The sequence below is a fragment of the Apium graveolens genome, chromosome 3 (assembly GCF_009905375.1).
Source record: "Apium graveolens cultivar Ventura chromosome 3, ASM990537v1, whole genome shotgun sequence".
Taxonomy (NCBI): domain Eukaryota; kingdom Viridiplantae; phylum Streptophyta; class Magnoliopsida; order Apiales; family Apiaceae; genus Apium; species Apium graveolens.
The window spans coordinates 39,352,172-39,374,472 of NC_133649.1; the positions used below are offsets into that span (position 1 = coordinate 39,352,172).

At 33.8% G+C, this 22,301-nt stretch overlaps 3 protein-coding genes across 3 annotated transcripts; 1 reads left to right on the forward strand and 2 right to left on the reverse strand.

The window, feature by feature from the left end:
* Positions 1-1,394: 1,394 nt before the first annotated feature.
* Positions 1,395-7,027, forward strand: LOC141712160 (kinesin-like protein NACK1). Its single transcript, XM_074514985.1, has 15 exons — positions 1,395-1,528; positions 1,907-2,315; positions 2,399-2,488; positions 2,590-2,690; positions 2,985-3,101; positions 3,189-3,270; positions 3,361-3,428; positions 3,511-3,570; positions 3,649-3,773; positions 4,337-4,535; positions 4,651-4,758; positions 4,872-4,964; positions 5,068-6,009; positions 6,101-6,426; positions 6,548-7,027. Exons 2-15 carry the CDS (start codon positions 2,075-2,077, stop codon positions 6,876-6,878), a joined length of 2,883 nt encoding a protein of 960 aa, XP_074371086.1. The 5' UTR covers positions 1,395-1,528; positions 1,907-2,074; the 3' UTR covers positions 6,879-7,027.
* A 119-nt stretch (positions 7,028-7,146) lies between these two features.
* Positions 7,147-7,698, reverse strand: LOC141712161 (non-specific lipid-transfer protein 2). Its single transcript, XM_074514986.1, has one exon. The coding sequence runs from the start codon at positions 7,599-7,601 to the stop codon at positions 7,320-7,322; it is 282 nt and encodes a 93-aa protein (XP_074371087.1). The 5' UTR covers positions 7,602-7,698; the 3' UTR covers positions 7,147-7,319.
* A 13,037-nt stretch (positions 7,699-20,735) lies between these two features.
* LOC141714141 (uncharacterized) lies at positions 20,736-21,731 on the reverse strand. The gene is made up of 2 exons (XM_074517678.1): positions 21,225-21,731; positions 20,736-21,146 (listed from the first exon to the last, which is right to left on the reverse strand). Exons 1-2 carry the CDS (start codon positions 21,729-21,731, stop codon positions 20,736-20,738), a joined length of 918 nt encoding a protein of 305 aa, XP_074373779.1.
* Between the last annotated feature and the right edge of the window lie 570 nt (positions 21,732-22,301).

Genomic DNA, 22,301 nt, shown 5'->3' on the forward strand with positions numbered 1-22,301 from the left:
ACAATAACGTAAATTTACATTATTGTATATTATGATTGCAAGTCATTCTGACTTTAGTTATGCATTTTTTATCTTTTTAAATTGAGTAAGTTAATTGTAAGTTAGTAGTGAACTCACTAATAATATAGAGCAGTACATATAGTTTATTTAAATAAAATTCAAGATTTTGGTCAACTCTGTATTCAACTTATATGTTAATTTGTAATTTTTTATTTGTAAACATATTAACGGCATTTGATAGATTAAGTTTAATCGTTTAGTTTTAAACGTACACTTACTACCCTATTTATATTCATTCATTAAATATACAATAACGGGTAAGAAAAATATAATATAATAATAGTTGAGGGGATATTCACTCCTAAAAGTGAGGAAGCATTCGAAACTCTTAATGTTATAGGGGGACATGGAGCTTGATGGAGAAAAATTCAATCTCCATTTCTTCAAAATTTGACTCAAGAGCCTATATAAGGATATTGTTGGAGTTGCTCTACAAATATTATAATTGCATGATGCATAAAAAAAACTCTAAAAAATGACTCGTATCTCGCACGGGTTATTATGCTAGTTCTTTAACAGATGATAAACACATGACTAAATATGTCATTTCACGAAAATAAAATGTGTTACTAATATTATAGGCGTGTTGAGCTATTATATATAAATAAAAGAGATTTCCTTCTTCTTCGAAATAGGGCGCAATTTACATAAATCTTAATTACTCCAAACCTTGGTTTAAGCGGATGTACATAGTATGTTGGGTCTATTTTATAGGATAAAAGTGATGTGATTTTAGTCCATGGAAAGCGAATCAAAATAAACACCTCCCAAATTTAGATTATAAATATTTAGTTAATAACTTTTAATATTTTATCACGCCAATTTAGAGGTAAAAATTATGTAATTATATTTGAAAAGTTATTATTTTATAATTAAATAAAAACTTAAATTTCAAATTTAATATGTTACATAAATTGATCACAACTATCCATATTTCCCTTTTAAATGTGCATATAATAATTTAAAAGAAAAATAATGTTTAGAATTGATGAGACAAATTATAACTGCAATGATTTGTGATTTGTATTTGAATTTAACATTTTTTGCAAGTCCATATTCACAAACTGGCCTCGAAAAAGCACAATCTCAACTTTTTAACAAGTTCACCGGAAACAGTTTGCAAGAAAAAACCAAAAAAAACAACGGAAACAAATAGAGAGAGAAATTTTAAAGTAAAAACACATATTTCCAAAATCCAACTACATAACCGTTCATTACAGCTTTACATTACACACACAAATTTACCAAAATACCCCCAACATAATAATGAACTAGCCGTTGGATAATTAATCGAATTTCAAAAGATAATAGTATTACCTTGTCACTCTAATTACTAGACCTTCTTTATTCTTATTCAAATTTTGTTCTCGCTCTACAAATTTCCATCTTTAAACGCTCTTCAATCACTTTCTCTCTCCACATACATAAGTTAATAGTGCATGTGTGTATCTATCTGTTCCCAGTTTCTGTAAGTATTTTCTTTTTTGTAGAAAGTAGTTTCAATTCATTTAGCTAGTATTTTGTTATCCAATTATATGTTATTGGGTTTTTACGAAGCCTTTTGAATTCCTGGTTCCGTCACTGTTAGTATGTAGTAATTTATTTTTTTCTTATTGCTCCTTTATTAAAATGGAAAGTATACTGGATCTGTTACTGTTAATTGAAACAAATGAATATAGAGCTTAAAATTACGCCATAATTTGTTTCATTTTATTTTCGGGACAAAATCTATTTTTGCGGGATTATTAAGTGCTTAAGGCATCTTGTTCTCGAACTAGTGATAATTACATTAATTAGTAGCCGAAAGCCTAATTGTAGACACTAATTTGTATTTTGTATCGTGCAGATAGTTATTTAATTGAGGGCAGCTATATTGGTTAGGCTTCTTTTGTTTTGTGCTTCTGTGAGGCCTTTATTCCGGTGCCAATAATTTTCTAGAGTTCTGTTTTGAAAGACTGTTGATTGAATTTTAGAGCAATTTTTTAAAATTAATTAATTTGTTTATACGATCGAGATGACTGTTAGAACCCCTGGAACACCAGTTTCGAAAATAGATAGGACACCTGTATCCACTCCTGGAGGGACCAAAAGTAGAGAAGAGAAAATAGTTGTAACAGTAAGGTTGAGGCCATTGAATAAAAGGGAGCAATCAGCAAAGGATCATGTGGCGTGGGAATGCGTTGAAGATCAAACTATTGTTTACAAGCCATTGGCTAATGAGCGCGTAGCTCATCAGCCTGCCTCATTCACATTCGGTAACTAGAAGCTTGTTCTTTTGTTGAAGTTTTGATTTTAGATCAACTGAACCTCTGAGGAGTAACCATTTTTCGTTTTTCAGATAAAGTCTTCGGTCCTGCTTCTTTTACTGAAACAGTGTATGAGGAGGGAGTAAAGAATGTTGCGTTGTCTGCTCTAATGGGGATTAATGGTAAAAAATTGTTTTCTAAAGTTTCTAGCTAGGCCGTGTCTATGTACCTTCTGTTTCTTATTTGCTGTTTCATGACATTGATCTGTATCTGTATTCTGCAGCAACTATTTTTGCATATGGTCAAACTAGCAGTGGAAAGACATATACAATGAGAGGAATTACGGAGAGAGCTGTTTATGATATTTACAGGCATATACTCGATGTAAGCTTCATTACGATTTTTTGTAGTGCTGACTTGCACCGTTGATGACTGTCAATATGATGTCTGCTGAAAGAAAAAATAAACATGAAATTTACAGTGATTATAAGCAGATTTGTTGCGAAGTACTGTCAAGCCCTTACCTCATAAAAGGCAACTACATAAGCGTGTTATACATGTTGCTTTAATTTACCGTGTTTCTGCATAAAATCAGAAACACAAGAAACGTTTAATCAGAATATGTGACAATAAAAAAAATGCCTGAACTTGACTTCTACGGTTTCTTTGTCAAAACAGAATCCAGAGAGAGATTTCCGAATAAAAATTTCAGGAATTGAAATCTATAATGAGAATGTCAGGGACTTGTTAAATTCTGAGTCTGGGCGCAATCTAAAGCTTCTAGATGATCCAGAGGTAAAACTTCATCCCGCTTATTTGGGAATAAATTTTGTTCTGTTTGACATAGTACCTAACATAGGTCTTTTAATTATTTGAATGCAGAAAGGAACTGTGGTTGAGAAGTTAGTAGAGGAAACAGCAAAAGATGACCAACATTTAAGAAATTTGATCAGCATTTGTGAGGGTAAGACCTGATTTTTTTTAATTTGAATTGGCAAGGATTTCAATTTAAAAGATATATTCTTCTGTGGTTTGTTTATTGTACATTTTGCAGCTCAGAGGCAAGTAGGTGAAACTGCCCTTAATGATACTAGCTCCAGGTCACACCAGATAATAAGGCTGGTTAGTTATTTTTAAGGTGTTATTTGATGAAAGATAATGGAAATGTAGCAACTCATTATAACTTTATTTTGTTTACATGCAGACAATTGAAAGCACACTTCGTGCAAATTCAGATTGTGTTAGATCTTATGTTGCGAGTTTGGTAAATAAACAAACTTATTTCTATGTACATAAATATTTAAAATTGGATTCAGCTGACAATGGCAATATTTTTATACAGAACTTTGTAGACTTAGCCGGAAGTGAAAGAGCCTCACAGACAAATTCAGATGGGGTTCGGCTCAGAGAAGGATGCCATATTAACCTCAGTTTGATGACTCTTACAACAGTAATCAGAAAGCTTAGGTACATATTTGAATAATTTGATGACTCTTCACTGATAGCTAAAAACATATTATTATTAGTCCAAACCAAAAATTTTTAAAAAAAATCCCTTGATAGTATTTGCTTTATGTTTCTAACTAATTGTGTAGTTCCTTCCACTGTTAAGTGTTTTATTTGAGTTGAAAAATATGTACACTTTTACTTTGAAATCTGAGGTGTTTCAAGATATGCTAAAAACATATTATTTGTGAGAAAGAAATTTAGATACTTTGTCGTGTTATGTTTTATAACAAAGGTTTTAGGAACTCCTAAGAACTTAAGATCACTTCTTAGGGATGAGTCAATCGGACTCTATAAACTCACTCTAATCTACAGAAATTAGAGATCTTCCTGTTTATTCATTAGAAAATTGGAATTCTAACCTTAATCTTGATTGCAGTACGAAAATAGATAATAACAAAGTTGAAGTCCATATGCATTTCTGTGATGATTCCTTCAAGAAAAAATTCACCAAAATTCCTTTAAGTAGTGTCTTTATGCAAATTGTTTAACTTATTCAACTGGTTATCAATTGTTTTTTGTAGTGTTGGAAAACGAAGCGGTCATATACCATACCGAGACTCAAAGCTCACACGAATATTGCAGCACTCACTTGGTGGTAATGCACGCACTGCTATCATTTGCACTTTGAGTCCAGCATCCAGCCACGTGGAGCAATCCCGAAACACACTCTACTTTGCCACCCGAGCTAAGGAAGTGGTAAACAATGCCCAAGTAAACATGGTATGTACAAACAAAAAAATTCAATTCAGGACACTAGTTACAGACTGCTCATTCTAATTTTTTTTTTTTGGAAAAGGCTTGCTTAACCAGTTCCATGATTATTTTTTTATATTAGGTTGTCTCAGACAAGCAACTAATTAAGCATTTACAGAAGGAAGTAGCCAGACTAGAAGCTGTGCACACACCAGATCTACCAACTGAAAAAGATTACAAAATCCAGCAGGTACTTACCATTTTGTGTCCAGAGTTTGTGGGAAAATGAATTAAAACTGACTATTCATGTGTTCTATGATTTTATGTTATATTTGGCTAAATGTGTTCTATGTTGTTTATTAGATGGAGAAAGAAATAGAGGAATTGAGGATTCAAAGAGATCTCGCACAGTCTCAAGTTGATGAGTTGCGCCGAAAACTTCAGGAAGAACCACAGGTCTCTTTCTGAGACACAAATACATTTGAAACTCCCTGAAATTATAAATTTACAGTTCGATTAATTTTTTTCTAATTTGGATTGTGTTAATGACTTGACTTAGGTTTTAAAGCCAGCTGGGTCACGCAGTCCAACTGTAAAAAAGTGCCTCTCATTTTCTGGGACCTTGTCGCCCAACCTTGCTGGCAAAGAACCGGGACATTCTGAAAAGATGAGAAATACAACCGGAAGACAGACAATGAGGCAATCATCCACTGCTCCTTTCACACTTATGCATGAGATTAAAAAACTTGAGCACCTTCAGGAACAGCTTGGAGAGGAAGCAAATCGCGCACTAGAAGTACTTCAGAAAGAGGTTGCTTGTCATAGACAAGGTAACCAGGATGCTGCAGAGACAATTGCCAAGCTACAAGCTGAAATAAAGGATATGTGTGCTGTTCGACCAGCCCCTAAAGTTAAAGTTGAAAATAACAAAAGTATCAGTGCCAACCTAAAGGATGAAATAACTAGACTTCACTCGCAAGGAAGTAATATTGCAGGTCTGGAGGAGCAGCTAGAAAACGTTCAGAAGTCTATTGACAAATTAGTAATGTCTCTTCCAAGCAATGCAGACCAACAGTGTACCGCTGAAACATCTTTGAAAACCAAAAATCATTCTAAAAAGAAGAAGTTGCTTCCTCTAGCATCAACCAACACAACAAATCGACAGAACTTCATAAGATCTCCATGTTCACCATTGTCATCAATGAAACAAGTGTTTGATTCTGAGACCGAAAACAGAGCTCCAGAATATGATGACAATTTGTCCAATGGAACTCCATTAGTTTCGGGAAAAGATACTCCAACAAAAAGTGAGGATGGTGGCGATGTCTCATCAAAAGAAGGTACTCCATATCGGCGTACAAGTTCTGTCAACATGAGGAAAATGCAGAAGATGTTTCAAAATGCAGCAGAAGAGAATGTTAGAAGTATAAGAGAATATGTTACACAGCTTAAAGAACGTGTTGCCAAACTCCAGTATCAAAAGCAATTACTTGTTTGCCAGGTAGATTATCTTTTCAAATGAAACTCCTTATATATTCAGATTTGTTTATTTTCATATATGTTAAGTATTTAATTCAATTATCTGCCACCAGGTGCTTGAGCTGGAGGCAAATGAAGAAGCAGGGTATGACTTGGAGAATGATGAGAACATGCCTGAAATACAAGAAGAGTCCCCAATATCATGGACTGTAACTTTTAGGGAACAAAGGAAGCAAATCATTGATCTATGGGATGTTTGTTTTGTCTCTATTATTCACAGGACTCAGTTCTACTTGTTATTTAAAGGAGACCCTTCAGATCAGATATATATGGAAGTAGAACTTAGGCGATTAAATTGGCTGCAGCAGCACTTGGCTGAAATTGGTAATGCGACCCCAGCTTGTACAGGAGATGAGCCCACAATCTCAGTTTCTTCAAGGTTTTAATTCACTCCCTCTACTTATATTCAACTTATTAAGAATAGTTTCCTAATTTTGGGCATTGCTTATTGCAATGTATGCTCGCTAATTATGCCATTAATTAATCATATCTACATGTAGTCTTAGAGCATTGAAGCGCGAAAGAGAGTTTCTTGCAAAAAGATTGAGTGTTCGTCTCAGTATGGAGGAAAGAGAAGCTTTGTACATAAAATGGGAAGTTCCATTAGAAGGGAAGCACAGGAAGCTGCAGTTCATAAACAAGCTTTGGACAGATCCTCATGATGACAGGCATGTCCAGGAGAGTGCTGAGATAGTGGCAAACCTTGTAGGTTTCCGTCAGAGTGGAAACTTGTCCAAGGAGATGTTTGAACTGAACTTTGTACTTCCATCTGACAAAAAACCGTGGATAATGGGTTGGACCAACCCTATCTCAAATCTTCTCCATTTGTGAGGATTCAACTTTTTTTTAAACATTCTTTGCTGTATATGATGCTTTCTTATTCCAAGTAGTTCTTGTCTTGAGTACAATTATTTAAGCATACTATGCTTGCTTCATGATATATAAGATAATTGTCCTTGTTCTCAACCCCTCAAAAATAGTTGTCTGTTTGAAAATTTGATCCAAGTTTTTTGATCTTTGTTATCATTTTGTAAAAATTTGTTCAATTTGAAAGCGAGAGAGACTTTAAATCAAATTATAAGCAAGAAAGACTTGAAAAAACTCAACAATAAGTTGTACAGTAAATATAGCCCAGACCTGGGATAGTGTAGCAGTCACTCCCAATGCATCTAGCATGTAGAGAGCCTAATTATTTTAATCAGAATCGATGAACACACATAAAAAAAATACATTAAACATACATATAATTGTAGAAATAATATTTCCCGATCTCTAGCACCTGGGGTAAGCAACCTTACAGGTGCTAGCAATTTTCCTAGCATTGGGAGAGCTGACAAACTTCTTGAGATTCGGATTCTTAAGGTACTGGCATAGGCAAGGCCTCTGTTGAGTAATCCTGACGCAGCAAAGTCTTGACGGAGGTTTGTCAGATGTGATGGCGCTTGAACAAGGGGCCAGCTGAGATGGGTTGCATGTCACAGCTACCGCAATCTGTGCTTCACACACAAGAAGCACTAGCACAGCACACACTGCAATGCATGAAAATGCCTTCATTCTCACTGGAAAGATAGATATTGGTTAAGGAAGTTTTAATGTAATGAAATAAGTTGCGGTGTTTGTTGAGTAAGTATCATCTCAATTTATACAAAACCCGAAAAGAGGGGCTATGTGAACAGGTGCCATTTTTACAGGACCTTTACATAGGCACTCGTTTGACATTTACATTTGGCATCTTCATGGTGTTTGTTTTGTGGCTTGAAGATATTCATGAATAGGAGCTAGAGAATGATTATGCATTCCATTATAAAATATCATTGACACAGCCCCCGGCCGTGAACCACCGCACACGCACGAGTAATGATCAACTTGAGATGAATCGTAGCATCCAACTAGGAACAATTAAAGTGGGCTAAGGACTAAGGAGCATTCACACTTCAAAATTCTGAGCACAACTTTGCGCTGAACAAGTATCACTTTGCCTCCGTTATAATTTTTTTGAAGAGAAAAAAGTGGTAATTTTTTAAATTATGCATATTTTGAAATATAATATATAAAAATAAAATTTTTGAAAAAATTTGATGGTAAAATTGATAGTTACTTCTTGCAAAAGGTGAAAATAGTTTTTTGGGACATGTTTTTGCTTCAACTTTTAGATCACAATCGTTTTTTTAGACAGCAGTTTTCAGAATTTACCAAATAGCTTTAGGACAATTTTTCAAGTCTACAACAGCAATATCAAACGGGACCTTAAAATGAATTCCTAATTTGTTTCCGAATAATAATTATCATGTTTTAATTTACAGGGCTTATATCTAATTTATACCCGAATAACAATTACATATTTTAATTGACGAGACTTCATATTAATATACCCTAGATTCAATTAATTTATAAGAGATTATACAATGACAGTAGGTTATCAAAATCGCTCAATAAAATATTATGAGACTACAGAAACTAGGCAGTAGGTTTAGAAGATTTCGAGAATGTTATAATGTCCAAATCCTTGGCGTGCCAAAAATCATTATGAGCCACTATAGATCACACACTTTGTTTAATATGCGATTTGAATCTTTAAGAAATCTTTTTTCTCGTCACCGAGGGATGAACTTTGATCAAAACAAAAGTGTAAAGTAAATCTTATTATTATTTCTTTTTTTATTATTACTAATTAACTAGTATCTTGTCCGTGCTACGCACTCAGAAACAAATTCATTCATTTTTTATTAAAATTATAATATTTTAAACAAATCATTAAGTAAACCGTAAATTTAAAGAGACACGTGAGTGTGCGTATATAATAAAATGTATTGTACCAGTACTAAAAACTAGGGGTGTACAGATGAATTGCTCAACCGCGTCCAACCGCTCAACCGCTCGCAACACATCGCATTTTGCGGATAATCGCGAAACGCGGGTTGGTTGTGAATTTAAATTTTAAAAACCGCTCATTCGCGGTTTGGATGCGGTTTTAAATTCTTGAAAATCGCAACCGCAACCGCAAATCGCAACATATATTTATAATAAAATATATTTTCAAAAATATAGTTGATATCATATAAATTAATAAGTATACACATTTATTAAATAATTTTAGGTTAATGTTAGGACTTCGTTTATAGGATTTACAATCATTATAAGATATATAACCAAACAAATGGAAAATGTAATCAACGTGTAATTTTTTTTATGCTTTTTTTTTCTTTTCTCTCGCCTCCATATTTTTGTATATTTTTAATATTCTTGCTCCATACATAACATTAGTTTGTATTTTATTTTTGAATGTAAATTTATCACGTAACTTAAACTTGAATTTATTAATATTCCGAATTTATTTTTTTACAAATTATTAATTATTTTAAAATAAGTGGTTGAACTGCAAACCGATCCGTAATAACCGCAAATTCGCAACCGCAATTGACGCGGTTAACCGCAACCGCATTTTCGGTTGCGGATGACAATTTTCTAAAACCGCTCTTCGCGGTTTGGTTCGACTTTCACCCCAAAACCGATCTGATCCGAACCGCGTACATCCCTACTAAAAAGTAATAGAATATAATAAACATTTATGAACTTGATAATTTTTAGGGAATTTGTTCTATATACTACTTTTTTATTCTTATTTCTATTTTTACTACCCCAATTTATATGTTTTTTACCATTACTACTTTTCTAACACGCACAAACTTTTATTGCTGTATATACGGTCCACTAGGTTTCGTTTTTCAAAAATACGATAGTGGAGTTAGAGTACTGGAGTTTCGAGTAGTGATTGGGGGTTCAGGTGCTCAGACTCTGTAATAACCCCAAAATTTTGAACTTTTTTTGTAACCCTTATGAATAGTATTTTTGCTGATATTGCTGAATAAGAAAACTTTTCATGCCACACTATGTAGGGGTTCTTTTATTGTTATTTTAAGATCTTATTAGCACTCTATATGATATATAAGTGTATGTAAAGATCGTCAGAATCCAAATTCAAACACTTTATTTTTTTTCCGAAAATTCACTAGATACCGAAAGAATTGAGTATAAGGTAACAAGATAAAAATGATTTAAATTCAAGGATTATAAGAGAGGATCATAAAAAGGATTTAAATTCAAGGATTAAGGAAACCCAAGTAATAAGATCCCGGGTATGATCCCTCAAACGATAAACGAAAACGAAAGTTAAGCGAACCGTATAACAGATCAGCAGTCATTAGCCAAGTAATTAGAAGCTAATCAAAGAGGTTAGTGAGGATGATGTCATCAAACCAATAAGAAGAGGACAAGGGTGGGAGGATGACATTACATTATGACCTAAACATGACCAAATAGAAGTGTGTTGTTGGTTGATTAAGAACCACACAAAATTCACCATGGTTAAAAGTAATAAATCAAAAACAAAAGCAAGCAACCAAGCAAAACAAATCACAAAAACACAAAAAACACAAAGTTGACTTCATTTCTTCAAGAAAGCTCTCGGCCTTTCTCTTTTTTTCAAGAAGAAAAATCCAAAATCCAAGATCCAAGCCTTGTTAATTAGTGAGGTAATTATCTAATACTCCTTATGCATAGATATAGCTATCTTATAAGTTTGAGCTTCAAATTCATTCACAATCTCATCCTAAAATTCATGGAAGAAGAGAGTGAATAGTGTTTTTCAAGAACTTAAATTTTTGTTCTTGAGTTTTTGTTTAGATTAAGCTTGGGTAAGGACTTTCAAGGGTGATTCCAAGCTAATTAGTTACTCCCACTCACAAGGAAGGTATAATCTCTTAACCTAGCTTTGTTATTGAATGTTAAGAGCTTAATATGAGTATTATAGTTCATAAGAGGCTTGATTGTTGTGTGTGTAGAGATTAGTTGGTTTTGTGATGTTTTTGGAGTTGTAAATCTTGGTTATTAGTTAAAGAACTTAAGAATAGTTTTAGTTCATGTTTAAGATTAATATAAATTGGAAAAACTTGAGGTGTTGGGGCTGTTGTAGTGAGGTATGGATGGAGTTTGGTTGTATGGTTGAATTGTGGTTGGTTTGTGGTTGAATTGGAGTAGAATAAAAATTGGTAATCGCGTAAACATAGCCGTCGTAATGTCCGATTTACTTTAGACTGTTTTTTCTCTTAACATCAGGACCCGAGAACTCACTGTTAGGTTTTGACCATTGCCATGATTAGATAGTTTATGTTACGAGCTTCGTTTTTATATGCGGTTCGTTTGAATCCGATATACGGTTTAGGAGAAACGACCGTTTTAAGTAACGGCGTTTCGCGAACGAACCGTTACCACTCGCCTTACTTTGAAACATAGGTTAAAGACCTTAAATGACTAATTGGAGTAAGAAACATTTATGTGAAGTGTATTATGCAGTTGGTAAGGCACTCGCGAAATAATCGCCTTAAAACCCTTAATGGTTAATTTATTAAAAATGGTGGAGCCGAGGGTACTCGAGCGACTTAAGTGAATCGTTAAGCGCAAAAGCGAACGTTAGGGTCTAATTGATTAAAGTATAGATTCATAAGCGACTTTGGTTTAATTCCAACTTATATGTTGTTTATAGGTTACCAGACTCGTCCCAAGCCATTTATCACCCCAGTCGCTCAGGCAAGTTTTCTACCCGTTATACTGTTGTTGTGATGTATACATATGTATATGCATTATCTTGTGATAGATGCGTGATGGTTAATTAGCAAATCTTGCGATATATTGGAGCATGTGATATGGTATATATGCATGTCTGTTTCGTAATCTTGATATATATCTGTTGATTCAAATGCTTATAGTTGCATAATACCTGTGCTAGAGATAAGCAGTAGTTGCGTATACCCTTAGTATAGGGGATTCAAAGGTGGACATTTTTCTAAAAACCAGGAGTCGATGTTCCCGAGTATATTATATATATTTATATATATATAGATATAGTTTTCAAAACTATGAATCGAATAAAGTTTATTCGATAACTTTATTTTATTAATGAATATTATTTTGAATATTCATTCGAGAGCTTATGACTCCGTTTATTTTCAATGAATATGACTTTGAATATTCATTCGAGGACTTATGACTCGTTTATTTTATTTAATGAATATTATATTGAATATTCATTCGAGGACTTATGACTCGGTTTATTTTATTTAATGAATATTATTTTGAATATTCATTCGAGGACTTATGACTCCGATTATTTACTAAATAATATTCTTTATTTTATTAAAGAATAATGTTTCGATAATCAAACTTATTTTCGATTATTCAAATAAAGATAGTATTTTCGTATAAGTATATCTTTGGTTATTTAATATTCATTTCAAGTATGAGTTTTAAAACTTCTACTTCAAATTATTTATATAGAGATTATCCTTATGGGAATATTATTTAAATAATAATATTCAGATATTATCTAATATATCGGGACTGATTTATGTCATTAAATCAGCATTACTCCAAACATTCTTAAAAGTGTTTTCGAGTCTTCAAAATGATTTTAAAAGTTAGAGCGGATCCCAAAACTCATTTTTATATTTAAGATCTTCCTTTCGAAGGGGATTTAAATACTCGCTCAAAACCTGAGGGATCCGGCTCAGTGGTGTATTTTACATTCGCAACGAGGTTGCTATTTTGAGAAAACATCTTGATTACTTGCCCATCGTTCGGGAAGTAAGTTCATCTATTTGAGTCGGCATAAGCAACATGGGCTTAGTGGGCGTCCATGAAAGTGTAAGTGGCTCAGTGGGAGTCCATCAAATGCGTAAGTGGCTGAGTGGCAGTCCAGCATAAGGTCATATTGCGGCCAGGGTGATGACCAGTGGGGAATTCGTCCATCTACTAGTAGAAAAGGTTACTTATTGGTATCTTTGCCTGATCAGCAAGATATCGGGTTTATGCCAAAATTCTTTTCCTTTCCAAAATTTATTGGATGTTACAAACTCTGTTCATACTTTACATAACAGAGGTTTCCAGGAAATGTATAAAAGATATATATGTGGATATATATATCGGGACTGAATAAAGTATCTCGTAACTTCATTTCATTCAATAATATATCAAAGCTTGAATCTATTCAAGTCTTAATTTGTGGTCTCATCTATGGGATGACCTTTTGAAACCTATAATACTTTGAACAATGGTAGTTCAAGTAGCTTTATAAAATGGTATAAGTATAGAGAAGTAATTGGTAACTTCATCTTCCTTTAAGCTTATATCCAGTAAGTATCTACCTTACACTTGATAAAGGTTTCCAGTAAGATGTCCATTTAGATACTTGCATTATTGTTTACACTATATATTATCTTGCGAGCTGTAATGCTCACTCTTGCTTCATTTCTTCATCGCACAACAACAGTTAGGAAAGATGGCCAGACTCAAGCAGACCCAGCGCAAGCGCGTCGGAAGCGTCCCGCGTCTTTCCATTGATGTTGTAGCTGCTATAGCTGCAGAGGTAGATCTATTGGTAGATCAGGCATTCTACTTTTGGGAACCAAATATTGTATAATTATAACTTGTGGCAGATAATGGAAAATAACTGTAAACTTATCAAGTAATCATTTTGGGTTATAATAACTTTTAAATTGTGGATTCAAGGACTTGTACTTATTTTAATTTCATCTCCGAGACTATAACGGGTTGTGGTGTGCGTTAGTGTGGGGTCACAGCATGAGGTTATTTATTATTAATTAAGTTAAGTGATATTGTGGAAAGAAAGACCGTGACGACCCGGATCCCCGACCCCGGATCTGGGGGTGTTACAGACTCACTGTTTCATTGCTTGCAACCAAACCTCTCATCAGCGAAGCTCATCAGTGAAGCTCTTGCTCTAGCGAAGCTCTATCGTTCTCACTCCTGCTCTGTTTTGCTAGTAAATCATGTGAAGTGTTATGAATCCCTAAATACCTCTGATTTGTTCAATTTTTATTTTTTAAAACCCTAAATACCTTAATTTCGGATAATATGTTGCTTTATAGCTTGTTAGGTTTAAATGAAGTTGCATGTGTATACCTTAATTTCTGATTTTGCTTGTTAAGTTTTGTTGATTTGGAACTGTAGAATGGGTAGTATATTAAGTAACATATCTGTTTATATCATGTGATGTTGAATATGAGGTTTGTAAGTTGTAGAGGAAGTTGCATTTTAGGTGAATATTTCTAGTGTTGAGGCTACTGATTTAGGATTTAATTGCTTTTGGTTAAGTGACCCCGCAGGGGCACTCATTGAAGTTGCAATCAGGATTTAGAAATATTTTGGGAGGATTTTAGAAAGATTATTGTTAAAATGTATTAAATTGATCATAAGGTTGCATATTAGAATATAAAGTTGCATATAATGTTGCTAATGTTTAAGCCACATATAATGTAACTTAATTAACTGTTTGTCATAAGTTATTTATGCAGACACGAGACCATTCTGAAATATGTGAATGACATGTTTAGGATCTATAGTCAGTTGGTGTATAAAAGATGTGATACATTGCAGGGCACATTGAAAAAATGGATGAAAGAACCCTGGAAGAATTGACTGTTTCTCAGTGCATTACAGGGATATTTATTTGGGATGTTGCAAACCCTCTATATTTCAGGGTAGTAAGGCATCTACAAAGGCCATTTAACATGAATCTGGATCTTATAGAAATCCAGATTCGTTTTAATAATAGTCTGCGAAGAGCTCTAAGAATCCATAAATGCTGGATCAATTTCACCTTCTGGACGTCTTTAACACCTTCGGTTGAGGGATTTAGATCTAGATTTAGGTTTCATGTAATGGATCATCTAGATCAATTAGGAGTTATTTCAATTAGCAATGTAATTAGTGCAGCTTGATATTTTAATGTTAGATATGAAAGACATATTATACAAGTTGTGCAAAAAGAATCAATACATTTTATGGTTTAAGTATATTGTAATTGTTGAGCTTTATCTGTGTTAAAAATTATTGAGATTTTGCCTCTTTTAAGTTACATTTACGACTATAAGTGGGTACTAAGTTACATGTAATGTTGTAAATGATAGTATTATGTTGCATGTGTTGTGGCATTGTAGGTTTATAATGGTGCATACGAGGTTCTCTTCGGTGTCTAGGTCTTCTTCGGAGTGTGCTTCTGCTTCAAAGGGGAAATCTAATATGAGTTCAAAGGAAGTTGCAATGAAAAAGTCGAAGTTAAAGGGGAAAGGGAAGAAGGTGAACTTTACAATTCAAGATAACATGATTCCACCTCCTAAGGTACTGCATTTTTTTCGCATACTGGTATGATGTTGATTATATATATGTATTCATTATTTTCTATTTTACAGGGGATGCAGTATGTTATTCCTGTTAAAGAGCATGGGACAACGAAAATCAACACCAATAATAAGTATGATATAATTAGTGATTTACCGAAAACATTATCTGTAAAGCAGCTTGACGATCTTCGTGCTTCCTTTTTTGGACATTTTACCTATTTAAGATCTTTTAAAATCCAATACCAACTTATCCATAACCTCTTGCTTAGACAGTTGAAACAACCAAACCCTCTTGAAATCTAGATTGGTATTGTTGGGACAAAGCTTCATTTTGGCATATGTGAATTTGCGCTTATCACTGGTTTGGATTGCGTTGGTGCTTTAGATAAGAAAAGGTTTTTTAGGTCTGAGAATCAATTTGTCAAGCAATACTATCGTGGTGCTAATAGTAAAACCAAGAGTCGTGTCAAACAGTCCTTTTTTCAAAGGAATGGAAAACTGATGAGGATGCAATTAAGTTTGCAAAATTGTATTTACTTCACCATTTTCGTCTTAGCTCCAGTAGTGATTCTGTGATTTCTAAAGGTGACCTTGATATGATGGATAGTGGAGATTTTGATCAGTTTCCATGGGGTAGGGAAATTTATAAGACAACCTTAGAGTCACTGAAATGTAATGCAAGAACAGGTTCCAAAGACAACTATTATCGTTTGAATGGTTTTCCCTATGCTTTTTAACTGTGGTTCTACGAGTGTTGTCCATATTTGAATGGAAAGTACTGTGATGCAAATAGTGGATGTATTCCACGTATGCTTAGCTGGTCAAATGATGGTAATGTGAAGTTTGAGGATGTGTATACTACACTGTCATTGAGCGCAAAAGAGGTATAACTACTAAATTTATCTTGCTCTCGTTTTAATTATATAGTAATTTTTATTCATTTATTTTTATATGTGCAGCTGGAATTGAGAAACTTAATTACTATTGCAAGTGAGATTAAGGAACTTAAGTTGGAGGAATTGTTTCCAACTTCCAATCAGTGGAGTGTTAAGGAGAAGGACAATAGCGATGATGACTTTGTCAACCCCCCAACCCCGCTTTTGAGGTTGTCTTCTTCACATGCAAATGCACATGAAGATAACATGTCTCTCGTTGAAATGCAAAGGAAACTTTGCACATTTGAAACTCATCAGAATAATCTTACTATTGAGGTTAATTCTTTGAAGACAACTATGACCGAGATGCGTTTATATTTTGAATCGGTCTTCTCAAACTTGTAAGAAACTATCATGAAAGAAGTACGTATCTTGTTTTTTTAGTTTCAGTAACCTTTTTTAAATCAATATAGTTGATCCTTTATATTAATTTGGAGTACTTTTTTTGATTCAAAAACTCTACTAATGATGATATTTTATGCAAAACTAATTAAATTTCTCAGGTTATGAGGTAGAATGAAAATGATGATGATGTTCTTTTTGATAATTAAACTGGAGATGATTTGTCCAATCCCATACATGAATCATTTTGTCGTGCTAGCTTTCCTGAAAAATATGCTCCAATTACAAAGGATTTTGATCAGGTTTGCATTATTGATTTCTTTTATTCCTATTGAATTATTGTGATATTATATAAGTGCATGATTATGTTATACATTATGTCATGCAGGATACAAGAGGATGGGACCCTTGGCCCCAAAAAATGGTTGCAAGAGAGGTTGTTGCAAATGAAGATGCCTTAGTTAAGGTTGCAGAGGTTGCAGTACAGGTTGCTACAGTTGACACAGAGGTTGTAGATAAGGTTGTAACATCTTATTTTTTTCTTTCTATTGAATTATTGTGATATTATATAAGTGCATGATTATGTTATACATTATGTCATGCAGGATACAAGAGGATGGGACCCTTGGCCCCAAAATGTGGTTGCAAGAGAGGTTGTTGTAAATGAAGATGCCTCAATTAAGGTTGCAGAGGTTGCATCTAAGGTTGCTATAGTTGACACAGAGGTTGCAGCAGTTGATGGAGAAGTTACAGCGGACCCTGTAAAGACTGCAGAGAAGGATAAAAATGTTGCAATAGGAGATTCAAAAGATGCAGGAGTTGACGGAGCCGATGATGATTTTTTTGGTAACCTCTTTGACAAAGAATTGGCTGATTTGGAGTTGGTTGTGCAAAGTGCCAGCAAAATAGGGAATCCCATATTGGTAAATGTTAATAAATTTGTCCACTGTAAATATTTCTATTTTATGTATAATCCTGTGAAATCAGTAAATTTTATTTAATTTGTTATAGGGAACTTCTACTGAACCTATTCATCCAACTCCTGCTAATCCTAAACGGATGGTTAAGCTCCCTTCGTATTTGCAGTCTCCTTTTTTGCAATATTTTGGTTCGCCATCGGGGAAAAGTACTGACTCCTTAGCTATTCAAGAAGTGTTCAAGACTGTTAAAGGATAATCTGCATTGGATGGTAAGATTGGAGAATTGCCAGACTTTAATATTACTGGAGAGTTCATGGAATGGTTGGATCATGGCATGATTACAAAGAAAAAGTAAGGCTTTTATAGTTATTTCTGTATATGTAAATTGAGTTTTAGGTTGATTTTAATGTTTGTGTCTTTTATATATTTGTAGTGCGACAACATTCTATTCAAAACAAGACAACAAGATCAACCTGGCTCTGAATTTAGGGGTTGATTTAGTATCCCAGAAAACTTGGTTTCATATTTGGGAGTACGGTATCAAAGGTCTCACGAACTCTGTAAGTTCTAATGATTGTTGAATATGAGGTTGCATTGCTCAAATTGTACTACAATATTCATGTCTATATTGATAAAATGTCCTTTTATTCTTTTGTGCAGCATGTTGATGTGTTCTTTTACCATTTAAGGATGAAGGTTAAGGAAAATTTTGAACTTCTTTCAACGGATTCCACCTTTCAGAATAGAATTTCTACTATGTATGATGCATGTGTCAAGAATAACAATTTTACTTTCAAGCAAGAGATTGCTAGAGTTATGATGGGCGATGGCATTCATTACAATACTCATTGGGCTTTGGTTGCTGATGTCCAGTTTCATATATTCATTCGAGAGCAAAAACATTGGCTTCTTGAAAGACTTAGTTTTGCAAATAGGAAAGTTCATGTGTATAATACCTTAAAATGTGATGGCGTGAGGGAGATTCTTATAAAAAATCTGCGTCCATTTTGCAAGTTACTGCCTTACTATATGAGGATTACTGGCTTCCACGAATGTGATGATATTGACTTCTCATCCAAGGCTTATTTGAACAAGTCAAATGTTGATCCTCTTGGACTGGTATTGCATCATGACTGCGTTAAGTCATCATTTATGTAAGTCGTATGACTTTTTAAGTTTTTTAAATTTTGTAGAACTTGTATAATTATATTATGTTATGTTTGTTGTAGTGATAGTGGTATATACATGGTTTCGTTTGCTGAGTATCTTGCTGATAAGAAGGAAATTCCCCAAGCAGACTTGGATATTGGCGCTCATAGAAGCAGACTTGCTTTCCTATTTTACTCATATGGCATGGCTAAGTAGATATATAATTACGAGAGTGAGGAAGAGGATACAAAAGGAGATGAGAAGGTGATAAAGACTCCAACGAAGAAGAGAAAAAAGAGATCTATGAAATAAATTGCTTGTGTTAATTTTGTTTTGCGCCACTAAGTACTTGAAACGAACTGTGTAATAGTGGTTAGGGATTGTTATTCCCTGACAATACAACAAGAATTACAGAAGGGGGGTTGAATGTAATTCTGGCTACTTTTTCAAATTTAAAGAATGTTCTAACTTGATAAATATAACAGTGTTTGATTAGCAATGGTGCGGAATAAAAGAGTGATAGAAATCAAAATACTAAGTAATAAAAAATACAAGCTTTTAAAACTTTCTTGTGGATTTGAAAGTATCCACTAGATATATATATATATATATATGTAAATATATATCAAATGAGAACCATGTGAAGCTTTGAATAGCTCGCAGCTGCTTTACAAGTTTGAACAAACAAAATTACAGAGAAATGCTTGCAGAATACAGCTTGATATGTTTCTCTAAAATTAAGCTTGCTTAGTTAATTCTTCTACTTGCTACACTTGGTTTATATATCACCAAGTTTACATGATAATAAGACAAGATAATAAAACAAAACATATCTAGTCTAACTCCATGCTGCTTCACTACTATATTCCAGCATCTTTGAATATCTTCACAATTGCATGGAAATTGTAGTGCTTCTTTGTTCTCAAATTCCTGCTTAACAGGATGCCACATTTTTTTTGCAAACACCCAACACATGTGACTGTGTTGTCACTGTCAACAGCTATTTGAATTTGATCATATGTCGGGACTATGTTTGTCATCCGTCGGGAGCTTTGTTGATCATTCGTCGGGAGTCTTGTAGATCATCTGTCGGGAGTCTATCTGCCACTTTACTCTATTTCACTTATACATAATTACAAGACATCTCATATTTACAATTAATCAACCTATTCTGCATATCAATCTAGTAGTCAACATGACTTACAGAACCCTGAGCAATCTACTTGACTAATACATGTTGTTTGCAGAAATGTGCTACAGTACTTATTTGTTACATAAGCTACTCACTCGATGGATGACAATTTGTCATCCGTCGGGACTATAAAGTTCATCCGTCGGGACTATATTAGATCATCCGTCGAGTGCTACAAAATTTACTAAGTTAAATCTATTAAGGTGTTTTATTTAACTTATTATCAAGTTCACAACATATTCCTAACAGGGATGTAACATGATTTGATATGATGGAATTAAGAATTATGTAAATGATATGGTTTGAAAACTTATGATTTTGTTTGTTTACGAATTATTTTGTTTGTATTCGGTTGTTAGTTGCATATCAGGCACTAAATTTCATATTAAAATCATAAATTGTCAAAGTTGCTGAAGTTGCATATTTATTTACTAAGTTGTATATGATGTTGGATATTGGATTATGAAGTTGCATAATAGCAACTTCAACAATTTACGACTGTAAGTGGGTATTTAGTTGCATATAATGTTGCATGTGTTGTTGCATTGTAGATTTATACATTCTTATAAGGATTATCATGCACTGGCATGATAAGATTGAATTCATTTGGATAGTGGCCCCGCAGGGGCTCTTAATGAAGCTACACTTAAATTTTAGAAATAGAGTAAAGTTTATCACAAGGTTGTAAATTAGGTGATATTTGCATATAGTGCAGCATTCACTGTTGTTAATGTTTAGCAGACATTATAATTCTAATATGCAACAAAAATCAACTTCAAATGCAACTGAAAGTCACTTAATACCTAAACCTCAAAGTCAAATATATAAAACTAGTAGTTCTATTATGTGTACTATAAAACGATAATTATGTCTTTGTTTGAGAAAAAACAATCAATGTAATCATATAAAGTAACTAATTCAAGCAAGTCTGAGTGGAGGATTTTGACAAGTTCTCATATATGTCCATATTGATTGCAACTCCCGTATTTGACTTGTTCACGTTGTTTTGCATTCATCTCCCAAGAAGCTTTGTATCTTCTTTTTTTTGGTCTGCCCACTCTTACTCGTCCTTGTGGAGGATATAGTGCCATTGACTTGATATTTTCGGGTACTTCCCACGTGTCTTTGTGACCAACAGGGAACAATGTCTCTTCATATGCATGAATCATTGCTTCCTTTGTGAAATTTGGTGAACAATAATCATATGGATCATGATTAGCCTTTTGTAAAACAGTAATTACATGGGCACAAGGAAGTTGGTCCAGTTGAAATCTATTGCATGTGCAGGTTCTTAAACCAATATCAACTATAGCTTTTCTATCATCATTGTGAACTTTAAATAAAACATTATTTATCGGATGCACCTGTACACATATGAATAGATAAGTCACTGCTTCTCAATACTCAATATATTAAAAAAACTCTAAAATTTAAAATCTTACCGTCAAATTAATGGAGTATAGGTAATTATCTTTCAAGATATCTTCAAACTTATTGGTCAGTCTTGTCAAGGTTGCATTTGCTATATTTCTATTGCTCCAACTCCATTTTTGGATCAAAGCACGCAAACTCTCTAGCATAGTACAAATTGGGAGTTCTCGAATTGCTATGATTACAGAATTTAAAGATTCAGTAATGCTGGATGTTAAGTTTGAGTACCTGTTATTTGGTGAATGAACTCTTGCCCATTTGTCATACCCAACTTCTTCCAAAAATGTTCTTATTCTGCTGTCAACCTTATCAAGTTCTCTCATGTGATACTCAAACTTTTTAATAGTGTATGCATTTTCCGCTGAGAAGAAAGACTCTTTAACCTTTTTTAAGTTCTTCTTGAACTTACTTTTAATGTTGCTCAGGAGATGAAAGATGCAAAATCCATGTGGTATCTCCGGATACACTTTGCTGACAGCTTTTATTATGCTCTCATGATGATCAGATATTATAGTCATGTCTCATCTCAATCCATAAGCATGTCTGAACTTGTCAAAAAACCAGTCCCAAGAATCATCATTTTCTGAATTTACTACAGCGAATGTCAATGGAAAGATCTTACCCCCTGCGTCCTGAGTTACTGCCACCAATAATGTACCTCTATAGGCTGATTTTAGAAAGGTACCATCAACAATGACAACCTGTGTGCAATGAGGCCATCCTTTCATTGAAGCATTCAATGCAATAAAGACGTATAAGAAACACCCATCGTCTCCCACTTTAAAACTAACATTTGATCCGGGATTTGTTTAATACAACATATACAAATAAGACACCAGTTGAGAATAAGATTCGGTTGCGTTGCCTCTAACAATTTCTTGCGTTTTTTCCTTGGATCTCCAAGCTTTGACGTACTTCACTTGCACTTTATGAAGGGTTTTTAGCACATAAACGCAGCGAAAACGTAAATTTAAATCTTAAAAAACCGAAACCCTCCGCAGGATCCATGCAAAAAATAATATTTAATTCATAATTCAGTATGTTTACCTTAAGAAGCTTTACGTTAATGGAAAGATGGAGGTCTTTAA

What these genes read in the sequence shown, in the direction of transcription:
- LOC141712160 (XM_074514985.1), top strand. Translation starts at nt 2,075, where the DNA reads ATGACTGTTAGAACCCCTGGAACACCAGTTTCGAAAATAGATAGGACA. An exon ending in GCCTGCCTCATTCACATTCG is followed by an intron (nt 2,316 to 2,398) that starts GTAACTAGAAGC and finishes TTCGTTTTTCAG; the next exon opens with ATAAAGTCTTCGGTCCTGCT. An exon ending in ACAATGCCCAAGTAAACATG is followed by an intron (nt 4,536 to 4,650) that starts GTATGTACAAAC and finishes TTTTTATATTAG; the next exon opens with GTTGTCTCAGACAAGCAACT.
- LOC141712161 (XM_074514986.1), bottom strand. Translation starts at nt 7,601, where the DNA reads ATGAAGGCATTTTCATGCATTGCAGTGTGTGCTGTGCTAGTGCTTCTT.
- LOC141714141 (XM_074517678.1), bottom strand. Translation starts at nt 21,731, where the DNA reads ATGACTATAATATCTGATCATCATGAGAGCATAATAAAAGCTGTCAGC. An exon ending in TATACTCCATTAATTTGACG is followed by an intron (nt 21,147 to 21,224) that starts GTAAGATTTTAA and finishes ATATGTGTACAG; the next exon opens with GTGCATCCGATAAATAATGT.